The sequence below is a fragment of the Astatotilapia calliptera genome, chromosome 4, assembly GCF_900246225.1.
Source record: "Astatotilapia calliptera chromosome 4, fAstCal1.2, whole genome shotgun sequence".
Lineage (NCBI taxonomy): Eukaryota > Metazoa > Chordata > Actinopteri > Cichliformes > Cichlidae > Astatotilapia > Astatotilapia calliptera.
Window position 1 is genome coordinate 19734409 of NC_039305.1, and position 23679 is coordinate 19758087.

General features: G+C 38.0%; 1 long non-coding RNA gene and 2 gene segments (V, D, J or C); all 3 read right to left on the minus strand.

The window, feature by feature from the left end:
• Nucleotides 1-3489: 3489 nt before the first annotated feature.
• Nucleotides 3490-3935, minus strand: LOC113020972 (Ig heavy chain V region 5A-like). The segment is given in 2 exon segments: nucleotides 3490-3791; nucleotides 3876-3935. Coding segments are annotated over 2 exon segments (345 nt in total).
• Nucleotides 3936-16849: 12914 nt separating this feature from the next.
• On the minus strand, nucleotides 16850-20551 carry LOC113020965 (Ig heavy chain V region 5A-like). The segment is given in 3 exon segments: nucleotides 16850-17342; nucleotides 17429-17604; nucleotides 20526-20551. Coding segments are annotated over 2 exon segments (351 nt in total).
• Nucleotides 20552-20590: 39 nt separating this feature from the next.
• On the minus strand, nucleotides 20591-22076 carry LOC113020978 (uncharacterized). Of its 2 annotated transcripts, XR_003272251.1 has the most exons (5): nucleotides 21945-22076; nucleotides 21536-21843; nucleotides 21136-21406; nucleotides 20950-21040; nucleotides 20591-20663 (listed from the first exon to the last, which is right to left on the minus strand). It is a non-coding gene; the product is annotated as an uncharacterized LOC113020978 (long non-coding RNA). The 2 variants fall into 2 exon arrangements; XR_003272252.1 differs by lacking the exon at nucleotides 20950-21040.
• Between the last annotated feature and the right edge of the window lie 1603 nt (nucleotides 22077-23679).

Below are 23679 nucleotides of genomic sequence, written 5' to 3' on the forward strand. Positions count from 1 at the left end.
TTCAGATGCAAAAGTTTGAAATATATATGAAGTGAAAGCTCTCTGTGGCTGGTGATTGATGATCAATTACTTTCGCCTCCAAGAAATCCCACACTGAGAAGTTAGATGGACGTTTTCTGTTACATCCGAGTGTTTTGGTCCAGAGTTAAAACTGAAAGAAGCAGGAGAACTGTGAACCTTTGTTGCAACAGTGACACCTGGGCACACAGGAAACTACAGGTTTGATGACTATCACAGTAAGAGACGTCATAGTTTCAACACAAAAAGAAACTTTGCATTCATGACTACAGAATTTGCAATAAAAAAATAAATATATTTAAAAAAAACATATGAATTTTATTTTGTATCATATTTGCTACATCCAGCGTTGTTTTGTGCAGTTTTTTGCTTTAAAATGTGAAATTTATTTAGATTTTTATTTGGGGGAGGAAACGCACTGATGATGTAGATGTCTCAAAAACACAAAAACACAAAAACTGTATGAATCGAATATGATACACTGGGCATTAAGGGGTTAAGAATTTGAGTGTTAAAACAGAAATGTATCAAAACTTAAACAAATCCAACTGAGTTGCTATCCTATTGGAAACATGTGGACCTATGAGCCTCCTCTGAGGTGAGTGTGAGTAAGGAACAACCATCGGGCTCACCAGCAGCAGGACTGGAGCAGGGTATTAGTACACACACACTGTATCACCCAAGTGCTGTAAGGATTTGTAAAGAAAACCTAACAGCACTACAGACACACTGCTTGACAGTCCCAGTATAAAATATCATTAAGATTAATCATTCACTTTCTCCTAAAAGGGAGAAGGAAAAGAATCACTGGATGTGATCAAACAAAGTCCTGTAATTAAACTCGCACAGTATGACTGAGTTTGATTTTTTTTTTTTCATAAAAACAACACTTTTGATTTCAGAAAATATGTAGCATGGATCTTTAACATTATTGATATTTATGTGGCTACGTATTCTTAACCACCAGCCCAGCAGATAGTTAACAGCAGCAGTCCTGTCCTGTAGTCCATACTGTTAAACTGCATGTCCTTAACTCGCTGTCAACTTTACTGAAGTCAGATAAGTAGAAAAGAAATAAATCAGGCTTTTGCATCAATTCCACAGGAAACAGAAATGAATTATTCTAATATGCTATAAAATGTTCAAGTAAATATTAGTTTAAACCCTTATAAACTGTTCATACCATTCAAACTTTGACCAAGGTCCCATAATAAGTTTCTGTTATTACAAAATGTCTACCTGATTTTGATCTACATATCTGTTAAAACGGTGTAAATAGTCTGACCTCTGACATTAATAAATAATGATTAATCATTATAAATCCCAAAAAGTTGATTCTGTTCATCTGGACATTGCGTTTTCAGTGGACCATGGATGACAAACATTTCGTCACTCATCCATGGTCTTTGGTCAGTGGTTGTTGGTCAAAGTGAATGACTATTTCCATATAAATGATGAAGAAACTGATCTCAGAGCTCATTGTTTATCAGTGGTGCTAGCTTCAGTCATTGTGCAAATGTACTGTTTATAAGGTTGGGAAAACCTGCAGTCAGCTGAGACTAAAAATGTCACTCTGATGAGTTTCTCCCACTGAAAACGTTACGTCCAGATGAACAGAAACAACTTTTGGGGATTTCCTAACCTGGATGATTGAACATTTATCAAGACATCATTAATAAATGTTTCAGTGAACAGGGAGAATTTATTTAGGTTTAACACCACTTGTTTAGGATAAATATAACAGTGAGTGAGGAAGTTTGCTGACAAATTTCAAATTCAAATTTTAAAACTGGCAGTTCTAAAAATGTTTTGGTCTATGCAAAAGAAAATTATAATTCCCAACATTAGTTCAGATTATATTATTATTATTATGTTATTAAATAACAGAGATCAAATGAGCACACACAAGATACAATATTTAATGATATGAGGTCCTGATAATCCCGTACTATGTCTTTCTTTCGGTGCGCTGATCTTTAATAATTTTTCAAAGTGAACTGCAGAAAGCAAACTGAGCATTGTTTTGTTTTTCTGACTTGGTTTGATGTCCTGAGTTTTTGTACAGCGTTTCTTCCTCTTGTGTCACTGTGTCTCTCGAGCACAATAATAAACAGCTGAATCCTCAGTTGTCAGGCTGTTCATCTGCAGATACACCTGCTTTCTGCTGTTGTCTCTGGAGATGGTAAACCAGCCTCTGACTGACTGAGAGTAGTGGCTGTCACTACCATCATAGTAGATCCAAGCAATCCACTCCTGTCCTTTTCCAGCAGCCTGTCTGATCCAAGCAATATGTCTATTATCACTGAACCCTGAGTATGTACAGGTCAGTCTGTGTGGTTCTCCAGGCCTTTTAATCACGGATTCAGACTCAGTCAGTGTTTGGCTCTCAGTACCTACAGACAAACAAGAATAATTAGTGACTGTTTTCCAAGCTTATCATTTCACTTTCACAACAATGTTAGTAAAACGACTGCACTTCCCTTACCGGCCCAGTAAATATAAATGATAAGAAAAACAGCCACAAATTCAGGATGATTCATTGTCAAGGCCATTTGTCTCTGCTCCGTGTACAGTGGTGGTTAATCGTGTATTCCCTGTCTTATATTCTTCAACATGTCTTCAAACATGGTAGAGATCATAGTTTACATCAGCTCCTCCTCCCCAAAGACGAACACAAATCCTCTCCTTTACGTTAACACATTACATTTTGAATTATTCAGGCCAACCTTCTGACTGCAGAAACTATACTTTTTCCTCAGGTCAACCATTCATAAAATTTTTAATAAGTTGACTTAACGAGGAAATAAAAACCTTAAGATCAAGGATCTCTTCTGAGAGATCGTTTTTCAGTGTTTTTCTGATATCAGACAAACACAGAATACTGTAGCCTACCCAGTTATACCAGTTATTTTTTAATTTATTTTTAAGTGGCTACGTCTCCTTAAACATTTTTTTTAAAATATGAAATAAAACCACATGATCTTATTTTCATTTGTTTTTTTTTATTTATAATTTTGACTAAACATTCAGCTACATACACAAAGCTGTGTTTGTATACGCACACTCAGACATGACTCAGGAGATGAACCCGCGGATTACTAAATCCACAACTGACTGTTTCTCCCCCCCCCCCCCCCCCCACTAATTTCTTTTAAACTAGTACTGTATTAATATTCCTTACAGATGCAGTTTTCCTTTGTTTGACCCAAAATCATAGATCTAAAATCCATCTGAACAGATAACATTCTCAATACTCTTTAAGTTTTGTTCACCCAATTATTTTATTCAAGTGTTTGTTACTCATCATTTAAACCCACCATATTTAAACAGTTATGAGACCACAACAAGAGTAAGTTTCTTAGAAAAACATCTTAAATTCATTCATGGTCTTAGAGCTCCTCCTCTGGTGGCTTCATGCTACAGTTGTTCAGGCCCTGGGAGGTTTTTGCTCAGGGGTCTTAACAGTTTGTGTTACTGTGACTCTCTGGCACAGTAATACACAGCAGAGTCTTCAGGCTGCATGTTCTGTCCATTTAGAGTCACTGTGTTGCTTGATGTGTCCAAGTCAATGCTGAACTTGCTCTTTAGTGAATCTTTATAGTAAGAGCTCCCAGTACATTTCATCCCAATCCACTCCAGTCCTTTCCCTGCAGGCTGTCTGATCCAAGCTGTCCAGGAGCCAAGAGAATAAGAGACCTGACAGGTGATGGTCAGACGCTGACCTGGCTGCAGTATAACAGAGGCTGGCTGTGTCAGCTGCTCACAGTTTACACCTGTGGAAAAAAACGCATTGAATGCAGTCAAATTAAAAGTGTGTAGTTTTCATGCTGTCAGTGTTTGTGTTCAGTAAGACTCACAGGATCCAGCAGCCAGCAGCAGCAGCAGAGCTACAGAGAACATGTTGGTGCTGAAGGTGATCTCCCAGGAGCTTCTATTCTTCTTTTGCAACCTGCAGCATTATATCAAGCCTGTGGGGGAGCTTACTTTGCATACAGATGGACGCTGATACATGATTAGAGATACATTGATTGTTCAAGCAGTAATAGAGACTGTGTTTTTAACATTTTTAAAAGAAGAAAAACAAAAACAATCTTAAAAAATAACTCTGAGGTTGAAGGGTATTTCATTCATCAAAACCTGAATTTTAAAAGGAGAATTACAACTTGCCCCGTGACAGATTATTGACCTCTCCAGGGTGAACTCTGCCTCTTTGCCTTTTGGCTGCTGGAATAAGAATGAGAAAAGCAAGCCAAATATAATTTCTGATCATTGTTTAAGCCATTTGTCTCTGCCCAGTCTACAGTGCAGACATCAATATGAGAGGAAGAGGAGAACTTCAGTAGTTACGACCTTGCTTGACTCTGTACGTTGAATCCATACAAACATGACAAAGTCTGATTTGATTGCTAATAAAATTGAAAGAAAAAAACACTTTTTGTCATTTAAAAAAATGTTATAATATTTAATGTACATGTAAATGTTACGTTCTATATCTCTGTATATAAACAAGTACTTTGCACAACTTATTGGTTTATAGATTAAAGTGTACAATATAATAAATAAATACAAGCTCGCAAACCAAAATATTTTTTAAACAAAAGTATTTTATGTCATAAATTAATCAGTTTATAACAACATTGATCAGTGAATTCAGTTTCATGTATTGGCCTTTTATTTCAGAGCTTTATCAATACTTACAAACTCACAAAAAGGTTCTTGCTAAGGAGTTTTAAAAAATAAACAGAAACAACAGGAATTTATTAGAGTCTTAGAGATTTTTCTTTCTGTGAATGTGACTGTGGCCCTGTAATACACATGAGTGTATTCGGGCTGAATATTCTGTCCATTTACTGTAGGGTCTCTCTGCTGCAGACTCCATAAATACACAACATAACAGAACACAGTTTGCATTTATATAAAATAGCACAGATTCTTTTGAATCATTTTTCTATTCTGTTTTTATATTGCATTGAATCTGAAGGAAAAGAAAATTACTGTATCATTAGATTGTAAAATTTGTTTTTCATAACAAATAATAAAACAAAATAAATAAAATAATAATAAAACAGTTCTAACAAGTTATGAAAGGATAGAGTCTTTGCTTTGTGTCTCTTGAGGACATTAATAAACAGAGTTTTCTGATGTTAAGCTGCTCATCTACAGATACAGCTGCTTGCTGTTGTTTCCGTTGGAGATGGTAAACTGGTGCTTACAGTTTTTTCTGATTGCTTAAGCACATTTTTTGTAACCATTGGCTAATTTTGCAAAACTCTTCACACAAATAAGAAAACCTGTCACCCAATAATCAAAACATTGTAGTTCTCTTGCAAAAGCAAACACAGCTAGATTAACTCTTCACACCTTCGTAAAAATGGTGTTTCCGTATCAAACAGTACACACAAGCCATCATCTACTAAGCACACAATGCGCCAACTGCACACTGATGGTATGAATACAAAACACATCTGGCTTTTGCTTTCTCTGTGCACAAGGTAGGCTATGTCAGTTTGAGCTCATACTTCTGTCATAGATCCGTAAGCATAGAGGGATCCAAACTTCAAGTACTGGTGTTTATTCAAACACATCAAAACAAACACAAGTGTTTATTTCCAAGTATAGGATTATTTGCAATCGCCATAATGACTATATGGGTTACTTGGTCTGCAGTGAACATGCTTCCTCTGCCCCAGCATCTGGTCATCTAGCAATTCTGTAAAGTAACAATTTCAGTATTTTTACATCAATGGTATTGGTGTGTTTCTCATTGGCATATGGCAGTGCTACAAATCTTTGTGCGAAGTGACTGTACTAACCAATTCTCATTTCAAGATGTCCTTATGGTACTTGCTACAGTGTAGCGGCTCGAGTTAGGCTGGACCCGTTGGCCAGCTACCCTCAGGGTCATTCCACGGTTGATGACATGGTCCACTATTGTAGCTCTGATGTCATCAGCAATTCTATTTCTTACTCTTCCTACCCTTCCTCTCCCCCCTCCTCATCTTCCTCTCCCCCCCCCTCGTCTTCCTCTTGCTCCTCCTTGTCCTTGTCGTCCTCTTCATCCTACTTCTTCCCCTCCACGTCCTCTTCCTCGGCCTCCTCTACTTCTCACTCTTTCTGCTCCCTCCATTGTACTCCGCACACACAGCTTACCTGTATTATAGTGCTTAGGCTGATTGCAAAGTGAACGAATTATCTAAAAAAGTTTTCACATGTGAAAGTGTGCCAGACAGTTGGCAAATTAGTGTTAATGATAGCCATACATGTGTATACTTTTGCTAGGAGTGTGTTGGAAATTTGGTAATTGAGTGTTGTGCAGTGAATTGTGCCTACAGTTTTGCAAAGTGTGTGTTACAAAATTGCAAACTGAGTGCAAAGCAGTTTTTGTGCTTTTAGTTTTGCACACTCAGTGAGTGGTTTTGCTATAAGTCTGAATAGTTTTAGAGATTGTGCTACAGGAATCACAGTTAGGGTTTAAGCATTCAGAAAAAACTGTAACAACATTCAAAAAATATATATTACAGTTTTTTCTGAATGCTTAAACCCTAACTGTGATTCCTGTAGCACTATCTCTAAAACTATTCAGACTTATAGCAAAACCACTCACTGAGTTTGCAAAACTAAAAGCACAAAAACTGCTTTGCACTCAGTTTGCAATTTTGTAACACACACTTTGCAAAACTGTAGGCACAATTCACTGCACAACACTCAATTACCAAATTTCCAACACACTCCTAGCAAAAGTATACACATGTATGGCTATCATTAACACTAATTTGCCAACTGTCTGGCACACTTTCACATGTGAAAACTTTTTTAGATAATTAGTTCACTTTGCAATCAGCCTAAGCACTATAATACAGGTAAGCTGTGTGTGCGGAGTACAATGGAGGGAGCAGAAAGAGTGAGAAGTAGAGGAGGCCGAGGAAGAGGACGTGGAGGGGAAGAAGTAGGATGAAGAGGACGACAAGGACAAGGAGGAGCAAGAGGAAGACGAGGAGGGGGGAGAGGAAGATGAGGAGGGGGGAGAGGAAGGGTAGGAAGAGTAAGAAATAGAATTGCTGATGACATCAGAGCTACAATAGTGGACCATGTCATCAACCGTGGAATGACCCTGAGGGTAGCTGGCCAACGGGTCCAGCCTAACTCGAGCCGCTACACTGTAGCAAGTACCATAAGGACATCTTGAAATGAGAATTGGTTAGTACAGTCACTTCGCACAAAGATTTGTAGCACTGCCATATGCCAATGAGAAACACACCAATACCATTGATGTAAAAATACTGAAATTGTTACTTTACAGAATTGCTAGATGACCAGATGCTGGGGCAGAGGAAGCATGTTCACTGCAGACCAAGTAACCCATATAGTCATTATGGCGATTGCAAATAATCCTATACTTGGAAATAAACACTTGTGTTTGTTTTGATGTGTTTGAATAAACACCAGTACTTGAAGTTTGGATCCCTCTATGCTTATGGATCTATGACAGAAGTATGAGCTCAAACTGACATAGCCTACCTTGTGCACAGAGAAAGCAAAAGCCAGATGTGTTTTGTATTCATACCATCAGTGTGCAGTTGGCGCATTGTGTGCTTAGTAGATGATGGCTTGTGTGTACTGTTTGATACGGAAACACCATTTTTACGAAGGTGTGAAGAGTTAATCTAGCTGTGTTTGCTTTTGCAAGAGAACTACAATGTTTTGATAATTGGGTGACAGGTTTTCTTATTTGTGTGAAGAGTTTTGCAAAATTAGCCAATGGTTACAAAAAATGTGCTTAAGCAATCAGAAAAAACTGTATTATAAGTACTTTAGGGTAGCTGTGTCATAAACCTTACACTGGGTGGTGGTCTATTACATTTATTAAAGCATCTATGGGGTTTTTTGTCTGTTTTTTCTGCTCAGAAAGAATTTTTGTACTGATATTAACCAGGAAAAGAAACTCTTGAGATTCTGAATCTCTTTTGACTCTTTTGAGTATGTAGGACCGTTCAGAGTGATGGAAACAGGAATTCATAAACTATATGATGAGCTGTTGTTGTGTGTACCTGTATGCATATTAAAGAAAATAACATTTTATTGACAATAAGGAACAGAAGACCACAAACCACAACACCAGCTGCTCCCTCTTAGTTTGCATTTGTACATTCATATTTAGAGCCCTACTTTTTAAACAACAAAGGAACTGATTGAGTTTTTGTATATCTTCAACATTTCCTCGTACCAATGTGTGTATCAGACATAGTAATACTGTGCACAGAAGAGTCCTCTGGTTTAAAGTTGGAGAGTCTGAAAAACAACATACTCTTTTCTCTGTTGTATTTTGGCGTAATTCAGAAATATCATTAAAAAAGATACTATTAAAGATTAGAACATGTGGGCTGAAAACTAAATAAGACTGTAATTTCAGTAAATATTTGAAATAGATTATTAAACTGATTACTAATCCCAATTGATACTGTTAAATATTTTGCAGATCCTTGTGCCTTTGTTGTTTCTTCTTGTGTTAATGATGTTGAACTGCAGTTCATTACTGTCATTGTGAACGGCATAAAGTAAATTGTTCCTTTTGTGATGTGCTGAGTTTTTGTACAGAGTTTCTTCCTCTTGTGTCACTGTGAGAATTGAGCACAATAATAAACAGCAGAGTCCCCAGTTGTCAAGCTGTTCATCTGCAGATACACCTGCTTTCTGCTGTTGTCTCTGGAGATGGTAAAGCGGCCTCTGAATGACTGAGAGTGGGCAGTGTCACTGCTAGGGTTGATATAAGCAATCCATTCCAGTCTTTTTCCAGCAGCCTGTCTGATCCAAGCTGCACCAATATCATAATCAAATCCTGAGTATGTACAGGTCAGTCTGTGGGAGTCTCCAGGCCTTTTAACCACTGGTTCAGACTCTGTCAGTGTTTGACCCTCAGTACCTACACAAATGTCAACAACTCATTAGTTTTCACATTTCTTCATATCATATAATTTGCTCAGCAAAATGTATGTTCTTATATGTCCTTACCAGCCAAGAAACAAAACAGAATCAGGAAAATAACTAAATGAACAGGTTTGGTCATTGTTAAAGTCAGTTGTCTTTGCCCAGTCTGCTGTGTCTATATGAGGTTGGGTCCCTGACTTAGGCTTGAACACTTATAAAGTTAGTTAATATATGAGTTTTGCATTGACTCCTCCTCCCTGGAAAAATACTCCTGTTTGACAAAGTAAAAAATGAACATGTACACTTTGCCAGTTTTCTGTGAGTTTTATATATATTGTTTGTAATTTTAAAGCAAATTCTAATTTTCAAATATAAAACTGACCATTTTTTCAAGACCATCATGCATACACAATTTTCATACCATTGTGTTTTATACAGCTAGTAGTGCTGTCCAATGTGCTCTTCATGCACTTTGTCATTTTTTTCAATGATTTTCTTTATTATTCTTTATTTCTATTGAACACACAAATGTACAGTATTTGATAGCACACCACAGGCATAAGTGCACACCAGATGGCTTGGCTATAACTTGCTTTTCTCAGCAACAAACTGTGTCACTATCACATTGCCAGGGAGGGACCTATTTATCAGAAAGCCACACACACAACTTCAAATGAATTATTGTTAAAAATGGTAATCCTGAATGTGCAAGTAATCAAATGAGATGTTTTCTAAGAAGTGGATCTATTTTAACATCTTGTTTTATATAAAATAACTTAAAAATGGGCAGCACGGTGGCACGGTGGTTAGCACTGTTGCCTCACAGCAAGAAGGTCCTGAGTTCAATTCCAACATCAGGCCAGGGTCTTTCTGTGTGGAGTTTGCATGTTCTCCCCGTGTTTGCGTGGGTTCTCTCCGGGTACTCCGGCTTCCTCCCACCGTCCAAAGACATGCAGCTTGTGGGGATAGGTTAATTGGATAATCCAAATTGCCACTAGGCGTGAATGTGCGAGTGAATGTGAGTGTGAATGGTTGTCTGTCCCTGTGTGTTGGCCCTGCGACAGACTGGCGACCTGTCCAGGGTGTACCCCGCCTTTCGCCCTATGACAGCTGGGATAGGCTCCAGCGCCCCCCGCGACCCTGAAAAGGATAAGCGGAAGCGAATGGATGGAACTTAAAAATGTAAATTAATCTGCAGCTTCCTCATATGAAATACATTTTATCTAATGCAATGTTTTTTGTCCTTTAATTTCAGTTTATCTTTCTAAAAAATGTTTCTAGAAAATGTTTTATATATCAAGAGTGTTTCATTGTCTTGGTGTATTAATACAGGCCAGGTTTCTATAAACCTGCAATGGATTAGAAGAACAAAAAAACACTCCCCTTGAAACATTTTGCAATTCAATCTAAAAAATTTAAATTTTTGTGCTTTCCCTGAATTTTATATCAATTTGACTTTAAATAAAGTTTTAAAAAAATATTTATTTAATATATAAATACTGCAAAACAGAAGTGGACAGTATTTTACTTTATTTTTAACTGGAAAATTTCAAAACTCTTTGCACATTCATGAAGATACACAGTTAGAGTTTTGCCATAGCTGCTCATTAATAACTTTTTGATTCTGAAAATGTTGTTTCCACTTTTTAATACAGAATAGCATTGTATGCGACATGTGTATTACCACTTAGCATCAGAGTACATTGAGGAAAATTTCATCTCGCATTTCTAAAGAAAATGCCACCTTTTTTGATAAAATTCAGTATTCCACGTTATTGGTAAATAGAGGAAGTAGTTTTTGTATGACTCTCCTGTTATTGTTTCTCACTGTGTCTGTCGGGCACAGTAATAAACTGCTGTGTCCTCAGTCTTCAGATTGTTCATCTGTAGATAGACTTTACTGCTGGAGTCATCTCTGGAAATAGTAAATCGACCCTGGACTGACTGGGAGTAATAGAAATGAGAACTGCCTGTGTGTACAAAAGCGATCCACTCCAGGCCTTTTCCAGGAGCCTGTCTGGCCTCTGGGCCTGCGGCTCGGTTCATTCTGGCACAGCTGGCTGCCGGCGGAGCCGGCGTGCAGCCCCCTCTAGCTTCTGCTCGGTGGCTACTGGGTGACCCCTCGTCTGGGGATCCTCAGCCCTTCCCATGAGGGTGGCACTGTTCGTAGACTTAAATTACACCTTTCTTGGCTGCTACTTCAAAGCACATTGTGCGCTGTCTGTCCTGCGTGCTGCACAACAACATTCAATATTTAGTATTTACTGCTGTTTACACTTAGCTAGATTAATGCGATGGTGTTGTGTTTAGTATGTTGCTTTGGGGTTTTTTTTGCTTGTTTTCTATTCTTTCTCTCTCAACAGGTGATCCAGGAGATTTTTTTTCCCTTTCTCACTGTCCCTCTCCCCTTCTGTTTTTCTTTTCCTTCCTCTTTCTTTCTCCCTTTCCTATCCCTCACTCATGTCTGTCCCGTCTGTAACAACTGAAAATAAAATAAAATAAATAATAAAAACAAACGTCGATCAAATGGACCAATATGGCAATGCCACGATGATCCATTTGGCAAAATAAATCCATTGGGTATCCTTGTTGGTCTTCAGACAACAATTCTGATGGCTAAACAACCAAATGGGACAGGCAAAAAAAGAAAAAAAAAGAAATGAGAACTGCCTGTGTGTACAAAAGCGATCCACTCCAGTCCTTTTCCAGGAGCCTGTCTGACCCAGTTCATAGGGTAGCTGCTGAATGTGAATCCAGAGCCTGTACAGGTCAGTCTGTGGGATTCTCCAGGCCTTTTAATGACTGGTTTAGACTCAATCAGAGTCTGACCAACAACACCTGTCAACAGCACCAAATCACACTGAGTTAAATAGTTTGTTGAGAGAAACAAATGTTGTGTAATATCAGGTCTATGAGTATTTTCACCTGCCCAGCAGATAGTTAACAGCAGCAGTCCTGTCCTGTAGTCCAGCGGTCCCCAACCCCCAGTTGTTTGGTTCCGGGCCGCGAGACTTGAGGCTCGGGTGTGAAATGTATGGTTTTCAGGGTTTTTATTGGTTTTTAGCGTTATTTTGTTATCATTTTTATCGTTAACTCGGTTTTCCTGGGTCTTTTCACGTGTGTTATGAATAAATCTTCTTTTTTTCGGTACCGGTGCTAGTTTTATTTTGTTGTATTTATCCGCGACACCTTAAAGGCCGGTCCGTGAAAATATTGTCGGACATAAACCGGTCCGTGGCGCAAAAAAGGTTGGGGACCGCTGCTGTAGTCCATACTGTCAAACTGTGTGTCCTTAGCTTCCTGTCATCTTCTCTGAAGTCAGATTTATAGAGGAGGAGCAGCATGCAAAAATATTGTGGTTTTGCATTCACCTCACAATTTTTTAAGACCAGTCACAATTAGCCATGTAGTTAGGATATGTAATATATAAATCTGTTTTAAAGTCTGATTATATCAATAAAACAGGTTAAGGTGAAGATACTATTGTCAATTTTCTTAATGACGTTTTTTGATTAATACTTATAAAACACAAACATGATCATATGTTATATTCATATATTATCATATATTATAGATATTTTAATGATTTCTGTGGAAGCAAAAAAAAAAAAGGATGATGAAGTATTTCATGAAAAACTTTGGTCTGCATTTTGAGTATCTGCACAGGTTTTTGGAGGTCTGTGGATGATGATGATTTCTCTTTACAGATATATTATATTAATTCATTAAATAATTTCTATATCAACCTAAAAACAAGTTATCTGTCTTTCAAAAGAGACAAATTCCTTGAAAAAGTGAAGATGGTGAGATTTCAAACAAAACCTCAAATCAACAAGTATCATTTAATCTCACTATATTTAAATTTCTCATTGAAATTATTTTAATTCTGTGACATTTTATCATCATTATCATTATTATTATAAGATGTGCTTACAGACTCACCTTGGAGAATTTATCAACAAACTGACTTCCAGAGAAAAATAATCTTGAATAATTCATTCATGATCTGAGGGCTCCTCCTCTGGTAGTTTGATGCTACAACTGAGGGGGTTTGTTAAGCTGATGGGCTGTGTCTCTCTGGCGCTATGGTAATACACACCAGTGACTTCAGTCTGCAAATCTGGTTAATTTTCAAGTCACTTTCTTGTTTGAAGTTTTTAAATTCGATACTGAAATTATTCTTCAGTGGATCTTTGTAGTATGAATCTGCAGTCTGCAGAATATCCAGTCCTGTCCCTGCAGGGTTTTTTTTTTTTTTTTATCCAAGCTGTGTGGTAGCTCAGCAAATAAGAGACCTGACAGGTGATGGTCAGATGCTGACCTGGCTGCAGAGTCACAGAGGCTGGCTGTGTCAACTGTTCACACTGTAGTTAATTGTACATAAAGTAACAGTGCGTAGCATCCATGATGTCAGTGTTTCTTTTCAGTGAGACTCACAGGATCCAGCAGCAGAGCTACAGAGAACATGTTGGTGCTGAAAGTGATCTTCTGGAAGCTTCTCTTGTTCTGGTTCAACAAAATTCACCATGTCAAGTTCTTATATGTGTCTGTGAGGAAGCTCATTTTTAATACAGATTACAAGGGACAGGATGAAATAGAAATATGGATTAACCTGCAAGCAACAAGTGGAGTTTGGATGTTTTGTGCTGCTATAAACTGCATGAAGATTTGTATCAGGATATCACAGTGAGGGAGTGGGAATTTGATTAGGGATGTGACATTGAATTATTTTTTGTCATTGTCATAAATTATTGTGACTTAATTATGGACATTTTCTTGTTTTGTCATGACTGACCTATTGAGTTATTAACACTTACCAGTGTTGAGGCTCTGAGGGATTTTTCATTCAGCTATACTGATGGTTTGTATTACTGTGACTCTCTGGCACAGTAATACACGTCCTGGTTGAAGTGTCTAAGATGATAGTCAACTTGTCCTTGTGCAGTATAATTTGTATTATCAATCCAGTTCTGTCCCTGCAGGATCCCTAATATAATAAAACAATACAATAAAACCATGTATTTTTATCATACTGTCATTGCCTCAGTGAGACTCTTTGGATCCAACAGTGCCATCAGAGCTACAGAGAACTTGTACTGAGGGTGATAACCCAAAACTTCTCATTTTCTCCTGCACCAGGCTGATATTAATCTTTATATCAGTGTGTGAGGAGCTTTGCTTTCTGTACAGAAGGACAATGACCGATTATAAGAGAGAATGAATGGCCTTGTGGTTCTACTGTAGTATTGGTTTGGGCATAATTAAAAGACAATTATTTAAAACAGAAATTTAGATTTTAATATGTCTTTGTCTTTGTTTGTTTTTAATTGATAAAAAATTAAATTAAGACAAGACATCATAAAAGCATTTCCCATTGAGGCAGTGTTATTACATCTTTCGATAACTTAACTGTAATTTCTGTAACTTTAAGGGGAAAAACAGCTGGCAACAAATTGTTCCATCTTTTGATGGGCTGACTTTTTGTAGAGCATTTCTTCCTCTTGTGTCACTGTGACTCTCGAGTACAATAATAAACAGCTGAATCTTCAATCGTCAAGCTGTTCATCTGCAGATACACCTGCTTTCTGCTGTTGTCTCTGGAGATGGTAAAGCGGCCTCTGAATGACTGAGAGTACCAGCTGCTGCTGCCACTGCTGATCCAAGCAATCCACTCCAGTCCTTTTCCAGCAGCCTGTCTGATCCAAGCATAACGGTCATCACCACTGAACCCTGAGTATGTACAGGTCAGTCTGTGGGAGTCTCCAGGCCTTTTAATCACTGATTCAGACTCAGTCAGTGTTTGACCCTCAGAACCTACAGAAATGTTAATGGCTTATTATTCCAAAAAGTTTACTTCATAACAATTAATTTGAACAAAAAATGTAAAAAACGTCCTTACCAGTCAAGAAAAAATAAAATAAAATCAGTAAAATAGCAAAATAAACTTTTCTGATCATTGTTAAGGTCAAATGTCTTTGTCTAGTCTGCAGTGTCTCTGGTAGATTGAGTACCAAGATATATAAATCTACTGAAGGTATCAGTTTTACATAGACTCCTCCTACAAAGTAAACTCAGCAGTATATAAAGAACTTAGTAAATATTTTTAGCAACTAACAGATGAATAGAATGATATGTTATAATAGCTTTCTATAAAAAGTAGAGCGTGCTGCCCAGACTGCTAGTTTGAGTAAATGACCTGAAATGTTTGTTGCACTGGCTGCCCTGTTCAGCATGTAGCACATAATTTATTTTGGGGTTTTTTCTGCTATGATCTTCAGCCGGTCCCTGTCATTCCTTTTTTCTACTAGGATAAGTAGAATGATGAGGAGCAAGCCACTGGACATAATGGGTTTCTGGGCACAGCAGTGCTGTCGTCACATTGTATCTGAAGTGCCCTTAAGATTTCTTTTAAAAAGCCAGATGGCCCAACCTAATTTCCAGGCAGCCAGAAACACAGGGTCATTAACTTTTGCATCTTTTCTGATGATTGAAACAGAGAAAACATGCAAACTGCAAAGCCTGAAGATTAATATCAGGATATCAATGGGAGGACAAATATATGGGAAGTGACAGATATAATTTTACTGTATATTTTATAGTTTTTTTTAAATTAAATTAAAAACATGTTTTTATTTGTAAAACTTTGACTAAACTTTGGTGAGGGGAGGATGTTAGTAAAGCTGACATCCATCATGAACAACCCACATCACCCACTGCATGAGTATGTGAGTGGGCTGAGCAGCTCCTTTAGTCAGAGACTGAAACACCCTCGCTGCAGGAAGGAGCGCTTTCGCAGATCATTCATCCCAACAGCAGTTAGACTCTATAACTCCTCAATCACGATGTCATGAGTCACTGGACACTGTGGACATCCACGGTCACCACTTCATGCATAATGGACCTTCCATGTGTATGGACATGTGCAGGTATATATGTATGTATATGTATACATATGTATATTAAGTGTGTACATGTGTATGTGTACATGTCTATAAATAGGAATAGTAGTGGTACAATAGCTATATCAAGCTATATAGTTTATGTCTTCCATATTTCCAACTATATCCATAATCACATACTGTGTATGCTACCATTGTATATAGTGTATTATCTTACTTTTTTTCATTGATTGTACGTATTTGTATTTTTGTATTTCCATCTGATATATGTACCTGAGCTGAGGTGACGCAAAAATTTCCCCGTTGTGGGATCAATAAAGTCTTATCTTACCTTATCTTATCTTATCTTAAACAATAAACAGTAGGCTTCTCTCATCTACCCCTGTGATGACTTAGATAATGTGCATATTTCAGGAATATTGCTTTGTCCTCAGTTCGCTCTATTTTCTCTCTTTCTATCCTTTGTGCTGCTTTTGTGTGGAGGCGGGACACATCTCAGGTTATCCGTGCACACACCTGTCCCTCATGTACTTCTTTGCAGCCACTACTTGATGTAACGTCAGATCATCAGTCTTTGCTGGATCATTGCATTGCATCGGTTAGCAAAACTTGGCTCCTAGACCTTTGTCCTTCTCAAAATTTCTGCTAAGGAGAGGAGAGCTATTTGGTGTTTTTATGAGAGAATCTGTATCAGTGTGGATTTGTGGAAAAGTCAGCCCTGTCCTACTGGGACCTTCATTAGTGCCAAGGTTTAGTTTGTATTTTAATTCACTTTAAATAAATTCAGTGAACTTTAGCATGAGTCCTGCCTGCTTAGTGATCATTACATATTTGTATTATTTTAGTTTTGCAAATAATGAAAACCAACCAATTCTAACCTTCATTACAGGTGGTTTTACACAAAGGTTTAGCTGGAAAAACTTATCATATAAATGAGTATCAAAATATATTATTGTCACTTAATTACAGAAAAAAAATGTCAAATTGAGCAAGTTACTAAGGTTGAAAATGTAAAACTTTATTCATAACTATAACTTCAAAAAATATATATTATCATGTCAATCTCCACTGCTAAACAGCGACATGCAGCAGATAACAGTGTTCTGTAGTCTGGGGGCTCCTGTACTGGTGGAGGATGTTACACATGTTGAAGCTCTGAGGGGTTTGTGTTCAGCTCCACTGATGTTTTGTATTACTGTGACCCTCTGGCACAGTAATACACAGCAGTGTCTCCAGGCTGCATATTCTGTCCATTTAGAGTCACTGTCTTGCTTGAAGTGTCTAAGTTGATGGTGAATTTGTTCTTTAGTGAATCTTTGTAGTATGTGTTGTGTCCATAATGTGCACCTCCAATCCACTCCAGTCCTTTCCCTGCAGGCTGTCTGATCCAAGCTGTCCTCCAGCTGCTTAGAGAATAAGAGACCTGACAGGTGATGGTCAGATGCTGACCTGGCTGCACAGTCACAAACTCTGGCTGTGTCAGCTGTTCACACTTCACACCTGTAGAGAAAACATGTTTTATGTGACAGCAACAGTCAGTATGCTGTGATCATTCTGTCAGTGATTTTTTTTTCAGTGAGACTCACAGGATCCAGCAGCCAGCAGGAGCAGCAGAGACACAGAGAACATTTTGGTACTCAGGATAATCTGATGGGAACCTTTCTTCTTCTGTTTTAACAGGTGGCATGATTTCAAGTCTTTATAGTCGACTATCAGGTGGTTTGCTTTGCATATAGATGGATGCTGACAGATTATAAGAGATCTGAAGAGATATAAAGAATTGTAAAAAAAAAAAAAAAAGTGGTTTTGTCAAATCAGTTCAGACATTCTTTAATTCATTTCTTGTTTTAAAAAAATAAACAAAAAAACAGAAAATAAACATAAACAGGAAATAAAAGATAAAACTGACATTTCAAATCTTATTCTAAAATCACAAAGATATACAGTTAGACCCGTGCCAAAAAAGTTCCCTTTTTTTCAGTTCTGTTGTTTTCAGTATTCAGTGAGTTGCACATTTAGTGAGTGCACATTTAACAAGGCAAGCTGAGACAGCTTTTCCAATTCTACCTTATTTGACTCATAAAAAGGTAAAACTGCTTACATTGCCAAAGAAAAAGTTGAAATAGGAGGTGCTTTTTTAATCCACTCTGAAATGACAGTAATATTTGCCAACACTAAAACAGCCCATATGTGACAGAAAGGAAAGCCTTTTGATGAAAACTAGTTTTGCTGACTGTGTCGTGGCTAGATCCTTTCTCTCCAACTCGTACGTTCTGTTGGCGTCCCTTTAAGTAGTCCTCATATACACACATCTCTCCCAACACATCATACACAAACCCACAGCATGTATCTGCTTCAGCACAGTAGAGAAGACAGATTAGAACCTTCTCCAGACCACAGTGCTCCTCATCTGCACCCGCCTGATAAGCCCTGGAGAGACCGTTTGCTACAGCAGGAACAAGTTGAGAGATTTCTGCCCGAAGCTGGCACAAGTGAAACAAAATATCCGGGAAATTTACCTAACAAACAGTATATCTGCTCATTAAAGGCTCTTGTAGTCGGCTGACTTCATATGCCTTGCTTTTAGCCTTGAGGTTAGAGAATATCTGCTTATTCTGAAAAGTCAGTGGCCTGGAACGGGGAGGCAGAAGAAATCGAATATTGCAGGCTACTTTGAAACCCCCTTGGTGCTTGCTCCCATTTGTTCTGGGGCCCAGTAAATCAGTGGTTTGTTGTGGCCTTAACCTCTAGAACTGCCAGCAGAGCAATGAGGGCGGGCAGGTGGGTTACTCCAGAGAAGGGTTATTGTCATGCAACAGTGAGAGGCAGTCAATAAATTTGATAGAGTTCAGCCCCCTGGCACTTTGTTCACAATTACTCTCCTCCATACAGACAACGTGAAGCAGCAGACGCTGTGCTGACTTTCTGTCTGCAGCACAAACCTGGAGTATCACGTTGTAATTAAGTACTGAGGACCGCGAGCTCTGTCTTAACAATCTGCCACTGTGATTCAGCAGGTAGGAAAAAAAGATAATGCGACACCCACGTCAACCAGAAGACGCACTTAAGTAGGTATTATCTGTTGGGCTTAATGATGGTTGTAGCGATAGCCAATTAATTAAAATGACTGAATGATTAAATCAGAGGATCATAATTGGGTTCATCATCAGTCCATTTGTTTTATTATAGACATGTAGCACTCGGTGTTCATCTTATCACTTTCTTGATGGTTTATTGTGTAATTCTGTCGATCAGCAAAGCCTTTCTTGACATAAACAAAGGGTCCATAATGATGGTTTTGGGAAGGAGCTCTACACAGCTGCGTAACTGATCGTAGATGATGATGTGATGGTGATGATGATGACGTCTTTACTGTAATATTTGGGAAACACTGCTGAAAAAAAGAAAAAAGAGAAAAGAAAAAGAAAAGAAAAAAAACAAAAAACGAGGCAAGCTGTGACAACTTTTCACATTTAAATGTTTTTGAAAAAACATTGAATATCACTGTAATAACAGTAACACTTAATGTGCTGTGATCTTGCTGTTAGTGTCTCGACTTCAGTGAGAGTCACAGGATCCACCAGCAGCAGAGCTACAGACAACAGGTTGGTACTCAAGGTGATAGCATGGGAGCTTCTGTTGTTTTAATAAATGTCTGATAGGTGGCAATCTTTTTTTTTTTTATCCATGTCCATTATTTTCAATATTTGCTTTTTTTCTAAATAATATTTCTTATTACCATTATCATCTCTTTTATTAAAGAAATTTCTTACAATTATCTCATCAGCCGGTGTCCCTGTTTTTGAGGAACAACTGCTTCCTTTGGGATCTTCTAAAAGTAGATGGCAGGCTGTTTTTGTAAAGCCTCTTCAGCTGCTTTAACCACTGTGTTTCTCTTTAGCACAGTAATAAATAGCAGAATCCTCTGGCCTCAAATTGGAATCAAACCAAATCAAATACACCATGCTGTTGCTGTCATCTCTGCTGATTTCTACACGTCCTCTCAAGCTGCTTGCATAACTATTTCTGCTGGAAGTTGAAAAAGCCGCTCACAATCAATTCCAGTGGTTTTCCAGATCACTTCAGAGGTTGCCAATAGTAAGCTTTAGTGTGTTTAGTGCTCTCCCTGCCAGTTGTGAATTCCTGTAAACCCCCAAAGTACACAAATGCATTTCATTCAAAGACAGGGAGTGTACAGATTTACAAGGACACTACATATGTTTGCAAAGAAGAAGAGTTACAACAACAGTCTTTGTGCTTTCAAATGACTGCACCTCTTCATAACACCATTGGCATACCAACACATTTATCGGCATCTTGAAATCACTACATGAGTAGTTTTTTTACATAGAGGTGGAAACTATATTGCTGCTTCTGCACATGGAGCTTTGTCTCACTCTTGTGGAAAATCTGAGAATTACAATATCTTGGAGCACGAAGCAATTTTCTGAAGGATAAACATGGTGTTTATTATTATTATTATTATTATTATTATTATTATTATTATTATTATTATTATTATAGTAAAAATGCCCAGTATAATTTAAAAATTGGACTGGAATCTTACTTTTAAACAATCAAATGACAGGCACTTATCTTAATCAATGTAACTATGATACCATATAAGGTGGTGATGATAAAAAAAAACAATGAGGGTGAAGCATATCTTCCCTTTGGTTTCACCTGCACAAGTGCCAAGGTAGGTCTCCCCTGCAGAATTGGTTTTCCCTGTGTCGGGAGCGCGCGCTGGGCTGTTCAAATCACGGACAAACAGTATCCCACATTCTTGATTTTTAGTACTTTGGACCAGAAGAAGCTCCACTAAAGTGAAACAAATCAGGGCATCAATTAATCTATTTAACAGAAACTATTAAAGTATAAATCAACAAAGTTAAATCAGCTGCCTAAAAGGGAAGCAAGAGTAGCTTGTTACCAAAAATATAGCTGGTAGAGTTTGACTATAAACTTATTGACTTTGCAGGTAAACTTTCTGTCTTTTTTCCAGTACATCTGAGGGACTGTGAATTAACTACTGATTAAAAGGAGGCCAGCGCCTTCAGCCTTCAGGAAAATCTTTTTTTTTTCTTTTTTTTTTAACTTTAATCACCATTGACTTGTAAGGTGATGTAGAGGTCACATGAGGACAGTTTTTCCCTTCAGCAGATCTGGGCAAGATCCTGATTTCTATGGAGTTTGAACTGGAGGACAATTAAAAAAAAAAAGCAAAAATATTATTTAGGTCCTCTTTGGTCATAAGATGCCTGAATTTCCTGTAATCTTAATATCATCTTACCTGCAATATTTATAGTCTTCTCAGCAGATGTGACACACGTTTGCTCTCCTCTGCATGTTAAATGCTTTACTTGCTTCCGCCAACTCAAAATCTTTTTTATACTTATAATAAGAGTTGTGTTTTACTCTTATTAGCTGTTTGTGGCGCTCCATTAATCAGCCAGGAGATCATGGCATCAAAATTAGTGTGGACCCAACATGTTCCTTGCACATTAGAGTCTGACGCTAAAGTCTTAAACTTGGGAATCTCCACATGAATGGAAGGTGAATGTCTGTGGAATTAAAGAAAAAACATGCTAATTAATAAGCTTTATCTTAAGACTGTTTTTAATTTGCTTTACATATTCCTGCAAATGTTCATGTTGAATATGGGCTTTGAGACAGTAGCTGTACATACTCACTGTGACAAATGCTCATTGTCTTCTTATATTCAGTATAATTGTGATTAGCTTTGCAGGTAAAAGTTGATCCTTGTCCCCACACTGAGAGTTTGCTGCTCAGGCTGAAGGTTTTCTGCTCTGTCCCTTCACTTTCTAGCTTCGTTCTGCTTGGCTTCCTGTTTTGACTCAGTGGTGATTTGTCCTAAAACCACTCCAAAGCCAGGTTGTCTGGAAAAAAGCCATTTAGCAGATGAGCCTTACTGGTGAGATTCCAAATTCCCCTTCTGAGACTGGGTACAATGTGATGTTTGGCGACACAATCCATGGCACTGAAATAAAGAAGAGATTAGTTTGATTTACATAACTCATTATAAATATCATGTGTGAACACAACAAGGAAAAACATTAATCTTATCTAAGTTATACATACCTTCAGATTCTGGTAAATGCAGAACTCTTCAATTTCAGTTGTCATTAAGTTATGTTAGAGTTGTACTTTTACATTGTTTAGTGTTGTTCAGCAAGGCGAAAATATGGCAGGAAGTCTGTTGCACAGTTGTTATGCATGATAAGACAGAGTGATCAGGGCAAGCAGCAAGCGGAAGCATTGAGTAACAACCAGGTCTCAAAAAAGTACCAAAACACAGAAGTGAAAGAATGCAAAGAGCAACGGAGCATCACAAACAGCAGGTGTGAGGTGTGGTTATGCCAGTAAGAGAAACAAAGTGCACATTTAAATTTCTCATATCAGTTTGCATGTGCACCACATCCATATTTTCTTATCAATTTGCCAAAGATTTTAGTTCTCAAATCTTGTAATAATAGACTAAAATGCAACCAGTTTTAAAAGCTAACATTTTGCATTTTTGGTATCACATGGGCTGCTGATCCCAGCGCTGTGGATGTGGGTTGGCCTGTATTTATCTAATAATAACAACTTTTAATGCTTTTTTTTGTCTACTATATTTTAAGCATCTGTGTAAAGCATATGAATTATTCACTGTTGCTCTTTTCTTAGTGTTATTCTAGCAGCCACTGTCAATATCTGATCTAATATCTGATCTGATAAATTCTTCTGTAAATCTGATGTGAAGTTTTTTACAGAAGAAAGATTGCCAAGTGTGATTAGCGTTTATGCCACATGCAGTTTATTTTTCTGAATCATGTGTGAGTTTTAAACCACGGTCTGAAAGTTTTTTGAGTTACACAGTGGATCGCTGTGGCCCTAACCATTCCTCTGTTTGCACTACCATTAAGACCCAATTTAGCTGCTCTCTCTTCTTGTCTTTGGAAATTTGTCACTCTACAGGTTATAAACGGAGATGATGTAACAAAAATACATCCCTCAGTAGATAACTCACGCAACAACAGTCTACAATGTTGAATGTTTTTAAATATGTCATTTTTACACTGACTAAAAATTGGGACAAATAATTTATCGTGTATTATTTTGTACAAAAATTCAGAAAATGAGAAAAACTAAAATATACAACTGATTATCAGATACATGTAGACAGGATAAAGACTACTGGATTTTGTACAGCTGTTTAAGGAACTTAAACAGCTTAGGGTGGAGTGCCCACTCTGATTCAGGAATGAGTTCCTGCCCCAAGTGGAGGAGTTTAAGTATCTCAGGGTCTTGTTCATGAGTGATGGGAGAAGGGAGCCGGAGATCGACAGACAGATTGGTGCAGCGGCCGCAGTGAAGCGGATGCTGCACCAGTCTGTTGTGGTGAAGAGAGAGCTGAGTATAAAAGTGTCATGGTCCGACAGATCTGCCTGAGAAGTTTTGCTTTGTGTTCTTTTTTTTCCTCCTCTCCCTCTCTCTCTCCCTCTCTCCCCCTGTTGCCTGGGCGGAGTTCATTGTGGGCTCCCACCTTTGGCCTACATACCTGGGAGATGATCAACACCTGCGTCTCATTAACTGGCCTCTACTAAAGGGAAGAAGTGACACTGCTCTTCGCTGGATCGTTGCTTGACCTGTGTCAGTGAAATCCTGGCTTAGACACTACAGTCTAGTTCCCGCGTTTCAGCTTCTTGTGCTAACGTTTTGTTTCCCTGTGTACAGACCTCTGGACCTGCCCTTGTTCCCTACGGAGTTTCTGGTCCGAGAGAGGAGTAAATGACTGGTGAGATGCCAAGAGAGACTGAAGAGGAGTGAGAGT